The following is a 13,301-nucleotide window of genomic DNA, read 5'->3' on the forward strand; positions in this document are numbered from 1 at the left end:
TTTTAAGAGAAGATATATATATATATATATATATATATATATATCTTCTCTTAAAATTTGAATGTTTTTGGTCCAAATTTGTGAATTGTCAGAAATATTGCATGGCTTTTATTACTATTGCCATTACTACAAATGCCTAAAATTTTAAATCAATAATGTTTTGAAATTAGGGACTTTACGCATGGCTGTTTCAGCATGGGAGACATTTACAAATATAAAACCAAGGAGGCATAAGAACATTGCTTAATTAGAATGTTTTTATTTATTTATTTTTTAAATTTTTTTTTTTTTTTTTTTTTACAAGTGCCTTTTCTGTTGTTGACCAATTTATATGAAAATGACCCATAAAAACATTGCACTTGTGTACATGAGCAAAATAATTTTCAATTGTGTGTATGCGTACATTTCATCAAGGTGTGTGCTGAATTGTCTCTGATGGCCCCTGGTAATTTGAACACACACACACACACACACACACACTCCCAGATCAGGTTGCCCACATTTTCAGGCAGGAGTGATGATGGACAAAAGCTTCTCCTCCTTTAGAAACTTTTCTCGAACAAGAATTCAGCATTATGAAGGTTAGCAAAACAATCAAAATACTTAAAAGCCAAACCGGTCACAATATTAGGTGCTACATGTTTGCAATGTGTCCCTCGTGTGGCCTTATAGACAGGAAGCCTCCCTCTGCGCTGTGTATTTACAGAATTGTCACTTTGTGGGAGGCCTCCCCTTTGACCAGCCACAACGATAATGTGGACTGGATTTTGAGTTGAAGTTCACAAATGGCCAAAACACACCTTGGTTTTTGTAAACAAAAAGACTCTTTATACTGTTTGGTTTGTACTGTGTAGGTAAATACACGTTCCATGGCACCCAAACCAAATTTAAAAAAAGATAACGGCAAAAGCATCCTTGTCAAACTCACGTCCTCTTTGGCAAGTCAGGATGTACGGAGAACGTGAACTAATCACCACGAGTCAAACACTGAAATCTGTTCTTGAAAAAAAGGAGGCCAAGTTTGCTTTGCGAAGCATCAGAGGAGGCCGGCGGGTAACGAAACTTGGCGTAGGCCTTGTCGCTTTCTGATTGGCTGGCCCAGGGGAACTTTATTTTGCTGGCGTGACTGACGATGACGTCGTCACAAGAGCCCACATGGACGGATCCCAGGCCATCGATGAAAAACTCTGCAAACAAACACACATCTAAAACTATTTGAAACCTAATAGTGGTTACCCTGAGAAGCACTGACCTACAGTTAATACCAACAACTTGTTCCGTGAAATTGTGTTAATTTACAGTATTCCCAACAATCTATTCTCTTAATTTTGTAATGTTTCTCTTTGCTGCACTGTTTCCATTACACGTATGCGGAGGTAAAACAAAATTTTCCAATCCGATTTTAGCCTCTTTGTGTTGCTATGTCAATCTAATCTGTTCAGTTGTTTCAAAAACAGTGGTGCTGGCCGATGTAACAAACTATATTAGCAATGGGACTGTTTCTTTAACCAATCAGATTTCAAATTCACCTCACTGGGCCCTCGACGACAGCAACATTTTTCCTTCCTCTGATTGGTTGGTCAGAGGAAAACTTGTTACAGCCACAAATGTTTAGATTTATCACAGAATGCATTTTATAAGTGCAACGCCATATATTATTATCACATAACTGTAGCCAAAAGTTTGCCCTTACAAATAATGTTGTTGTATTAAAGATACTGTATGTGTAATAGCATTTCAGGCACTAAGACACTTAGCTCGTATTATTATTACAAGACTTAAATATCTGAAAAGCAGATTGCTAACCTATGGTTAAAAAAAAAAAAAAAAGATTTTGCATTTGATAACATTTCAGGTAAAGATACGAGTATTAGAGCCTTGCTGACGGATCTCACAATATAGAGTAATGGAATATTTTTACGTGGAAAAAAAGCATAATTTTAAGAGAGCCATCATGTTTTTATTTAAAAAAAAAAGAAAAGACAAAGAAACATGTAATAACCTATTACAAGAATCATATTTTTCAGAAAAACTGAATTAAAAGACACAATTTCAATGAGTAAATACCACAATTTTTACATGACCTAAACACAACAGTTTCCAGCAGTCAAGTTCACTATATTCTTGTAGAATTATGCATTAATTCTCATAATATCACGATGTGATACTAACATCTTACATATACAGTATGCATATAATAATATTACAGTTTATATTATCAATCATGATTTACTCATTATGGAATTTTATTCTTTTCAGTGTGGGCCAAATACTCATTTGTAGACTCAAGCATGAACATGCTCAAATGAATAATTTACAACCCTTACATAGTGTAAAGTCAAAACTGACAGAACGACAGAATTTTTTAGCTCTTTGATTATGCCTAGCTAGATCAGACTACAGGATTTTAGCCCGGATGTTGGCCCGATTAGCTATCGTGGGCAATTTCCCAGATCGGGCCCGGCATATTTTGTCACGCAGGACAAAATGTCTTGTCGTGAATGAATTCACGACCAACAATTTGGCCCTACGATGCCACAATGAAAAGTCAAGCATGTTTGATTTTTTTGATATCTTCCGTGTAGTGTGACATCATGGATCAACAACAACTCTCCGACGGCGCACCTTGACATCGACCAATAGGTTTGCGTATTGTGACCGGAGCTTTGCCTCCCGTGCCTGCTGTTGTCAACATACTTGGTCGCCTTTGTCAACATTTATTCACGTCCACAAACCGATGTTTACCGAAGATTCGACAGAACGCCGGCATGTTTATGTACGACAAACATGACGTTTTGTTGCCTGCTTGCGAGCTGTATCGTATTAAAAGTACGTGAACATACCTCAAGCGATCCTTGAATGAACGTCCTCTCCCAAGCACCGTTGACCACCACCACACGTTTTTCCTCATTTTGTTCTCCCCCCCCCCCAATATATTGGCACGCTCTATTGTTGTTGACATTGCCATGGTAATGGGTGTATCCGCGTTGACCGGTGACACATTTTCTGGTTCCGTCTCTCCGATAGTGTTTGATTTGACCAGATAAAGCACAGTGTTCGTAAAACGGTGGTATCGGAATACATGTGGTGTAATGTTGCCACTGTCCTACCGAGATACGGCAAGATTTTATGGCAGTGGTCTGACATAGTCCAATCGTAAAAGACGTCTTGTAGTCTGATCCAGGCATTTGATGCCTTTAGAAAGTACTTAATACCTACCTAATAAGTACTAATAAGTACCTAATGATGTTGCAGGTGAGTGTAAATTCTAATGATTTTAAAGTGTAAATTCTAATGATGTTAAAGTAATTTGTAATGAATTTAGACTGTAAATTCTAATTATTTTTAAAGGGGCTGGAGCATAATTAGAATCTTATGAAACATAAATGCTGAATGTTGAATTATTGCAGCACGTTAACACTGGATGGATTGTTCTGATAAGCACATTTCATTGGTTTCACTGATAATCTTATCAGGGTTTGTGATAGCATCTTCATTAGTGCTCGAATTTGTATAAAAATCTTCAAAGGCATACGCTAGTGAATAATCTACTGAAATGGTCTATGGTGCATTCTCTTTCCCCATACATTGCATTTGTGGTTGCCACCCACCAGTCTTGCCATCTTCTCTGTACAGCTATTTACGACATCCACTTGATTTATCCTTCTCACCCACAGGTTCCGCCAGATTAATGTGTGTGTGAGGAACTGTGAGGCAGATGTGCAAACCAGTTGTCCACCGTGCCGAATTGGATATATATATATATATATATATATATATATATATATATATATATATATATATATCGGCGGCACGGTGGACGATATATGCCACCCCAAACTATCCTGGTGCCTATTTTACTAACGTAAGCGTTATGTTTTTTTTACTCACCCAGGTGAGCTACCCTGTTGAGGCGCGGGTCAAAGCCAACCTGCTGGACTTTGTCAGTCCGAGCCAGGAAAAAGTTAACCACCCCGTCAGTCACCACGCAGTTGGGGAAGCCTTGGATGACGTGATGGAACCCTCGCCTCAAGTGCAAACAGTCCCCATCCTCCTCCCCGGGCTCAGTGGATATGGTCTGCCTGTAGGTGGTGGTGTACCCTGTGGCCTCCCGCACTGCACCGCCCACCTGGACACACAAACACACTCTCTCAAGTAAGCCACCAGGAACACTGGTAAAGGTCAGTAAATTCCACTAAGTGATTGTGTGTTTAGCTGGTTGCTGCTATACATCAGTGTGACAGATCTACCCATAAACTAATGCAAGTAAATATAGTGAACTTCATAAAGTGGTAACATTCAAAGTATGAGAATGCCTCTCATTCACCCAATTGTGAGATGCCTAACTGATTTTCATGATTCCTGTGACAGTGACAATAAAGTTATATTGTATTCTATTTTCAACCATCGTGTCACTTTGGAGGCGACATCACTGTACGATTCAGCGCTCAAAGCAGGGTCTATGTATACAGTATATGATGTCTATGCTTGCGTATGCCTCACCAGGTCCAAAGTGGTCCTCTCTAAAACATCCACAAGCTTCTCCACCTTGGTCTTGCTGGTGAAGATGAAGTCATCATCCACCCAAAGCACATACTTGGTGGTCACCTGCGAAATGGCCAGGTTCCGACCAGCAAACCAGCCCTAGAGGACACACCGCACCAAGCTTGAGATCCAGACATCAAACTTCAGGTAAAGCGGTGCCTTGAGAAACGAGAGACCCGACGTACAAGGTTTTTGAGATACGAATTTTTTTATTATTATTTTTTTGCTTTGACTTGCGAGCGCAAACTTGAGATACGAGCATTGTATGGTGGCAGTGACTGAACTCACGACAAGCACCATTTTGGGAGATAGAATTCGTGAGCCGTTCCTAGAAAAAGGGGCTTCAAGATATTTACTGCCACTCCCAGTTGACCTTTACTGTCAAACTAAACATAAAACATAGAGAATTACACCTGTATTTAAAACAACCACATAGCCTTCGCTAGCTTAATGCTAACACATGATAGGAAACCCCGTAGACAGGCTAACGAATAGCATGTAGCATCTGTGTGTCGATGTTATAACCCTTTAAGCAACAGATATCTGAACACAAACTGTGAAGCAACACACATAGACAGATAAAATAATACTCACAGGCAGTTGTGTTTTATTCTCTGCGAAGCACGACTAATAGTGAGGCTCACTGAGGAATGTGGAGGCTCTATGTATATCTGTAGATCAATATTGTACTGCCCCTAGGGGGCCAAGGCGCACACAACAGGAGTGGCACAATGACCATTTAACTGAAGTAAAAAGTGTGACATAAACTATTTAATTCTTTCTCCTGTGTAATTATGTCATTACTGTATGTTTTTTTTATAGAGTACAATATTATAGTGGTTTTTTTCTCATTAAAAAACATGACAAACATTTATGTTGTTGTTTTTCTAAGGGGGGTGGTGGGGGGGGGGGTAGAACGGATGAATGGCATTTCAATTCATTTCAATGTTGAAAGATGATTTGACATACAAGTGTTACGGCGCGTGCTCACACAATGAAAAAAAAAACTCATATCTGATGGCACCTCTTTATGTATCATTGGAGAATATTCCATCCCACTTCCTTACCTTTCCAAAAGGCATGATGTAATGTTCAATGTAAGGCCCAGAGATGCTTTGGGGATTTTGACTATCATCAGCAATGACAATAGTGACGGTTGGATAGTATTTCCTCACGCTGTCGATGAGGTTTTGAAGCTTGTCGTAGCGCAGGAACGTCTTTGTCGCTATGGTAACCAGAGCACTGATGTTGTGCTCTGAAGAGAAGGAAAATCGCAGGAAAATGAAATATGTTTGTCGTATGAAAAAAAAAAAAAAAAAAAAAAAAAAAAAAAAGCATAATTCTGAGCCATACCTCCTTCGGTTCCTGTGTTGTACAGTTTTGGTGTTACACTGTGACGGATCTTGATGATGAAGTGGGTTTGATGGCCCTCTGTCTCAAAGCGCACTGAAAAACACAACACAAAGCACATTTGAATAGTCTTTCACCTTCTCTCACACCTCTGACTTGTTTTCCATGGATATTCAGCATCACTTTGCCTTTGCACGAGCAAATAAAACATCTGTCACCTGCAAAATGGATGAATCTTGAAATGAACTGAATTTTAGTTTCATAAACTCAACAAATGACACACTGATCTGATGAGATTTGATAGATGTTAAATAGATTTTCTCAGAAAATCTTTTGTATTGTTTATTTTTGTAAACATTTGGGCATTGTTTTTTTTTTCTTATGTTTGATTTTTACATCATCATTTGCATCACTGCACTGTGCATCATGCACAGCACTTTGCGTGCAGCTGTGGCTGTTTTTAAAGTGCTTGTTAAATAAGGTTAAGTGGACTATGCAACATATTCTAATGTTAAATTTGACCAATATATGGTCAATCTGTACCAGATCCAGATTGTTTGACATGTTTCTGGCACTTAGCCAATGTCATTAAATTGAGAAACCAAGCCGATTACAAAAATAATGTTTTTTGTCTTCCTTTTAATATGATTTTCTGCCAAATGTTCAGTCTGGGTCAAATCCAGATTTCGCACCACAGTTTCATATCAGTTATGGTTTCTCGATAAAACTTGGTTGTAGATAAGGGTTTCTGACCTTGAACAAATGTCAATGACATCATGTAATTATTTGATACATCTTTTGAGAGAAACCATTTCAAATTGATATTCCAGATCCAGATCAGATTAAACTTGATTTGACATAAAGGTTCTTTGTTTTTTTTTACTGTTGCCCATTGTAAAAAAAAAAAATCTTGTATTTGATTATTTCATGTTAAAAAAAAAAGCAGAATAGATAAAAAGGTATACATTGGCAAAACATGGAGAAAGGGTAGGATTTCTTAAGTCTCGACTGTTCTTCCTGCTTCTTTTTGAACATGAAAAGCTAATTGTTGATTTTTTTTTGTATTCATGTTCAAAATAAACATTCATTCATTTTCTGTACCGCTTATCCTCAACTAGGGTCGCGGGTGTGCTGGGGCCGATCCCAGCTAACTCTGGGCGAGAGGCAGGGTACACACTGAACTGGGTGCCAGCCAATCACAGGGGATCAAAATAAACATACAGATAAAGTAAATCAAATGGCTGCCAAATGCTCAACATTGATCAAATGCAGATTAAATTTGTATGACCTCATTATATCTGTTATCTTATTCTGAGCAAATGTAAATATAACATCTGAGAAGGCATTTTGTTCTGTTGCCCATTATAACAAATTATATTTCTTATGTTTTACAGTATTTTAATGGAATACCTACCAACTGCAAAAAAACAAACATTGATGACAGGGTACAAGTCGGCAAACGATGAAAACCAAACTTCCTGTATAGACAGATGTCTGGCCAAAGCCTCACCTGTGTCTGCTGTGTTGGGGTGGAACAGTGTGTTCGTGTACGTGACAAACTGCAGCTGTCGGTTCAGCTTCGTCAGGAGGGTGCTTGACAACGTCATGCACATCTCGCCATCGCCTTGGATTTTAACCCCGTCCACCTCCGCGGCAACATTCAACGTCCCCAGCGTGGCAGTGAGATTTATCTTCAGCAAAAGTAATCATGAGAAAATGTCTCAAATTTGATTTAAAGAAAGAAAAAATAAAAGACACTTAAATACTGACTGAGTGGTGGTCTTTGGGAAGGTCCTGTAACGCCAATCCTGAAATAATCATGTGACTTTAGATACTTCCAGTCAACTTTCAACAAACTGATGTGGATTAAAATTAGACAGGCAAAATCCAGTGAAGTACCACTTTGATGTCTCACCCTCTTCTAAAAACACAGTACTTTTCTACTTAGACTTTTCAGCCGAAGCTGTTCAGTGTTAAGAAACTGTCTTTTGGTGTTAAAAAAAAATTAAAATAAATAAAAAAGTACTTTCAGAAGAATCTCAAGGTTCAGAAGAAAATGCTGGAGTTCAGCAAAGTAGAGTCAAAAAAGCTTTACAAAGTCCAAAAACTGAAGTTAATCTTATAGAACTGATGTATCTTCTTTTATAGTGTTCAGATCAGGCACGGATAGATAGATAGTTTAGATTAACTAAAACAACTAAAACTACTGTGGTGTCTCGACATATGAGTTGAAGTCATTCCGTGACCACGTTCGAAACTCAAAACACTTGTATCTCAAATTATCTTTCCCCTAATATATAAATAGCCTCCCCCGAAAAAACATGTTTTTTTTGGTAATGTTTTTTTAATAAGGATACATACCTGGGATGATGATTGTTTTTAGGGGCCGTACCTCCACCCCCTGTGTTGGATACTGTAACGGGTTGTTTGCCTCTGCAATAATGAGCATATCTGCTGATGTCTGTAACCTGAGGGGCATAGCCGACACACAACAAACAACATACAACTGTAATTATCTTCAAAACACTGCTTAAAATGGTATTGAGAGCAAAGACAGAAGTATATAGGCGCCTTGATACATTTTTATTTTATCAATGGAGTGCTTTTTGTCAGGGAGAGTGGTTAAATATTGTCACAACAATGTGCTTTCCTGATAAGACTCCTACCAAAAAACACGACATCATTTATGCCATTAAAGCAAAATGGCCTTCAACAAAGTATAAATTGTATTTTACTTTTTAAATTCCACCCCTTTTCAATTACATTTTGTGTCAGTAATTATAACATTTTTCAATGGAACATGTCCACGTTTTCTGGGCCAGCTCACCATTTTTGTACAATGGGTCACCGCTGGGTAATACGCAAGTTTCTGAGAAATAGCCTCAGTTATGGACATTGTATCTAACGTTTTGTACAATTCCCTACTAAATTGAGAGAACCGATTGCCAGAACACACCGTGGGTGTTTTGTCCTCTGTAAGCACTATTTTAACCTATATGAACCAACTCTTCTTGTACAGAACACTAGACAACCCTTTATAATAAACACAGATTCCATTTTCCGCTCTTTTTCATCGGACGGCTTCTCACCTTTTCTGGAGACTCTTGAACTCCTTGTCCCGTCTCCTCTTCACCTCCTCCAGCTCGGTGGCCTTGAAGGCCGTGTGCAGCGGGAGAGCTAACACCCGTGACGATAAGATTTGGAAGAAGGGAAGATTCACCCCTTTGCTCTCGCAAACGCATCCATTGTGTGCCAACAAGCTGTCAAAGTCAGTACACAGATTCAGATGAGTCGATATGAGTGGTTTGGGAGGGGGGAGTGGGTAAGCCTTACCCTGCCACACTCTCGCGCACACGAAAGGGGATGGTGCTCAACTGGGGATCAGGTTCCAGGAGACGGTCATCCAGATTTCTCTCTGCCAGGAGGCCTGGTCGCTGCCAGACCTCTATTGTGGTGTAGGCCCGGGTGGGCCACGTGTGCATGAGAGCCAGTACCAGAACCACTGACACCAGGATGCCGAACACCACCGTCTTCCTCAGGGAGCGCATCCTAACACCTGATGAGCTCAAGACCAATTTCAATTTGATCTTAAAAACTGCGGGTTCCAATTACTGGTACTTCAATCTCAATGAATCCATAAGAACACTTGATATCATTAGACAGTTCAGTTTAGTAGCATTAATCAAAATTACCGCAATGGCGCAAGCTCTATTACTTCCACAGATGTGGTACACATCCGACAATGAATGAATAATCAAAGCCTTACCATTACAATTAGATAAAAAGGTATCAACAATATATAATCTGAACGGCTATATAGGTATGTATATTTACTGTATAAGCGGTGTTGAAAATGGATGGATGCATATTGTCTCTATGGTGCCTCAGTAAACATGTGAAATATGAATAAAAATTATCCACGCATTCCTGAGTTCCACACACTTTTCTGCTGAGAGGCTTGAAATCAAGTCATTTGAATTTCTCAAGCTTATCTATGTCACTAGTAAAGATCTCCGCCTAACTCTCCGCTCCCAAGCCAGCGCTGTTTACACAACAAACAGGTGCTCTCACAAGTGGGTCTTCCACACGGAGGCAACCAATCAGAGGAAAGGGGGCGGTCTTCGCCAAATATGGATGAAGCGGATACAAAACTGGGTCAAACAGAAGTAACTGTCAGGGGGGCCTTTTCTGGATACCCGTATGACAGAACCAAGGTGTTTTTTGAAATGACATTGACACTTTTATACTAAGTACATGTTAGAGGGTCACTCTATGGAGGTCTAAATAGCCCAAATAAGGGACCTTTATTATCTGCAATACAGCTACGTTTGACAAATCCTTTTTAAAGTTAATTAACCTCATACAAATATTTACAGATGTGAAATCAACTGCTTAGAATCAGAAAGTTATTCCTCTGAACCGTGTAAAATCTTCCTGTAAAATTTTCCAAGGCTCAGAGCAATATACTGCCAGAGGAACCAGAAATACTGTGGAACTGTGGTAATTGTGTGGCTTTGACCAGATCGATTAAGCAGACAAACAAATGTTCATGCAGCCGAGAATGAGCCACGAGTGGGTTTCTTCGAGAATGCTGGGTTAAGTTCGGAAACAGCGAGCTGGATTTCAATTTTTAAATAAACAAGAAGTCAGTGAATGTCCGCATTATAAAAGGCAACAAGTATTTAGAACTCATTTTCTTCACATTTTCACTGCTTAATTCCTTAATTTCCTTAATTAGGGTCAGATGTTTTCCATGCAAGAAGAGCATTCAGTCAGGCTTTCCCACTTACCTTCCAGCCGTGAAAACCCCAGAAACATATTCCCGCTGTAAGAAATATGTGCCGTGGGGACTCCACGATGCAATAAAGTAGTAAAATATGACCTGTGTAACTAGAATGACAGATGAGTCATCACAATGTCCTAAAACCAAACTGCCATCTCTGGCAACACTATTTATGCTACACCTTCACGCTGAGGCCACAAGTGCACGCAGGTCATACCTGACAATCTGTCTATCCAGTCAGGACAAGGACTTTCGCTATTGTAGTGTGCATCACCAGAAAGCGTGGCGCAAGTGTCTTCCACTTCTCGGGAAAAGATGGAATTTGTCACAAAACATGCATATTTCTTGAGGTGTTAAATGCTCTTGCATCAAATTAGAACTTGCAGATGCCTGGAATGTTCTACTACGCCCAGGGTAAATCTTGCAAGGGCTGAGAGCTCCGGTGTTATAAAAATCTACACAATATTCAACAGTAAGTGACTTCCACTTCCTGTTATTAGTGCTGACACAACGAATAGGAACAAATGTACTGTAACACATCACAGAAGATGGAGGGGGGAAATAATAGTCAGACAATAGAGCAAAACATATAAAAACCCATTATATATTTTAAATAATTAGACACACCTTGTTGAGCTTATGCATGAACCCCTATACTCCTCTGGGCACTCACTGGCCATGACATTTAGGTACACCTGCAGAATCTCATGAAAAAGTCCAACACTTTAACTTCAACATCAAACAGTTTGATCACCCTGTAGTTGGCCACCTTGGTGTCTGGTGTTTGTTTGTTTTATTTGGATCTCCATTAGCTTAAGCATCATCTGTAAGCGATTCTTCCTGGGTATTCTTAGATAACAGCTTTTATGTATTCCCCTATTGCTTGTCCTCATTAAGGTCGCATGTGAGCTGGAACCCATCCCAGCTGACTTGGGACGAGAGGCGGGCTACACCCTGGACTGTCGCCAGCCAATCACTGGGCACATTTAGGCAAACAACCATTCTCATTCACTTTCATACCTATGGGCAATTCGTACTTTTCAATAAACCTTAAATGCATGTTTTGGAAATGTGGGAGGAAGCTGGCGTTCCCGCAGAAAAGCTAAACAAGCGCGGGGATAACATGTAAATACTAAGGCCTCAGCCGAGATTTGAACCCATAACCTCAAAACCGTGAGGCAGACTTGTTAACCATTCGACACTGTGATGCCATTGATGTATTAACTTGACAAAACGTTTATTATTGTGGCTTCAGTTTGCAGCAGTACATCATGCTGAGGTGTTTCTAACATGTCCATACTGAGAGATGGTTAGCTTTGTAAAGACAGTAGATCATAATAAGATGTTACAATATGCATGCTCATGCTCATAGGAAGCTGAGAGATTCGCTAGACAAGATGGCCCAATCATAAACAATGATTCTGCGTGTATAACGGTAACTGTTGTAATTAGGCAGGCGAACATGGAGGAGGAACAGGCAGTGGGCAGAGCTGTCCATTTATGGACACAATAGAGACCGCATGGAGATGCGCATCGTTAGATTATGAAATATTAAATTGGTACGTAGTCTTTTATATCTCACATGCCATGTCATTATGTGACAAGTGAACACTAGGATCGACCGCACCAGGCCTTTTTTTTTTTTTTTGCTGTCATCAACAAGATAACGCAGAGGGTTAAAAAAACAAAAAAAAAAAAAAAAAAATAATCATGACACACACTCATTCACACGTTAGGGTGTTTCAAACCATGCGGTCAAGAAGGAGCATATATGGCCGCTTCTCTTTATATTAAAAAGCTCACCTCAATTCAAAGGCCCATCGCAATCGGTTCCCCTGTAGGCTGTCTGCAAGGAGGTCCCCCCTCTTAAATGGAGCCTCCTCCTCCTCAGTGCTCCTGTAGATGGATGCGGAGGCCGAGGAGCGGTGCGTGCGCTCATGAGGCTGCGTACTGCCGGACCTCCGCGGTGCACAAATCAAGTGTTGGAGCATTTTAACCATAGATAGTAAACTGTGCGAGCATCCTTACAACTAATCAAATCCAAAGGCGGCTTATTAATGTATGCACGTGTGCATTAAAACAATGGTGGCATGAATGATGGGGGGGGGGGGGGGCGCACATTTGAAAACACAAAGCACATTTAATTGATTTTAAATGAAGCCCAATCATCTTTAAACATTTTTGTGATCCATGCCACTTAGCCAAACACACCTCGAAATGTATTAACAGAACACGTGTAGACTGACAGGGGAGTCAGCCAATCGCAGAAGATCTTATCCTCCCTCCTGACCAATCTGCTGTCAGAAAATTGCATCTCTCTCTCTCTCTCTCTCTCTCTCTCTCTCTCTCTCTCTCGCTCGCTCGCTCTCTCTCTCGTTCTCGCTCTCTCCCCACCTCCCGCTGAGGAGAATAAATAAAACGCTTGATTTCATCTAAAGTTGCCTTTTCGCCGAGAAATAACACAAACAGGTCAAAACATTCACATACGCCGTACACCTTCATCTAATTAGTTACAATAACACAGCCAAACCCACGATTCCAACTCATCCACATAGCGTTGAAGACATCCTACATAATTTATGCCATCTAAACACAATTTTTGTCTGTGTACACATTTGACCCG

General features: G+C 39.9%; 1 protein-coding gene across 3 annotated transcripts; it reads right to left on the bottom strand.

Annotated features, from left to right (window-relative positions):
- Positions 1–73: 73 nt before the first annotated feature.
- b4galnt1b (beta-1,4-N-acetyl-galactosaminyl transferase 1b) lies at positions 74–12,628 on the bottom strand. 3 transcript variants are annotated; one of them, XM_061688720.1, is made up of 11 exons: positions 12,482–12,628; positions 9,229–9,451; positions 8,985–9,155; positions 8,257–8,363; positions 7,666–7,703; positions 7,406–7,586; positions 5,899–5,991; positions 5,613–5,800; positions 4,504–4,644; positions 3,892–4,129; positions 74–1,187 (listed from the first exon to the last, which is right to left on the bottom strand). In XM_061688720.1, exons 2-11 carry the CDS (start codon positions 9,441–9,443, stop codon positions 967–969), a joined length of 1,593 nt encoding a protein of 530 aa, XP_061544704.1. In that variant the 5' UTR covers positions 9,444–9,451; positions 12,482–12,628; the 3' UTR covers positions 74–966. The 3 variants fall into 3 exon arrangements, with proteins under 3 accessions (XP_061544704.1, XP_061544706.1, XP_061544707.1); XM_061688722.1 differs by having other exon boundaries at positions 9,229–9,459; XM_061688723.1 differs by lacking the exon at positions 12,482–12,628 and adding an exon at positions 10,896–11,928.
- Positions 12,629–13,301: the final 673 nt, after the last annotated feature.

Source organism: Phycodurus eques, chromosome 10, assembly GCF_024500275.1.
Source record: "Phycodurus eques isolate BA_2022a chromosome 10, UOR_Pequ_1.1, whole genome shotgun sequence".
Classification (NCBI taxonomy): domain Eukaryota; kingdom Metazoa; phylum Chordata; class Actinopteri; order Syngnathiformes; family Syngnathidae; genus Phycodurus; species Phycodurus eques.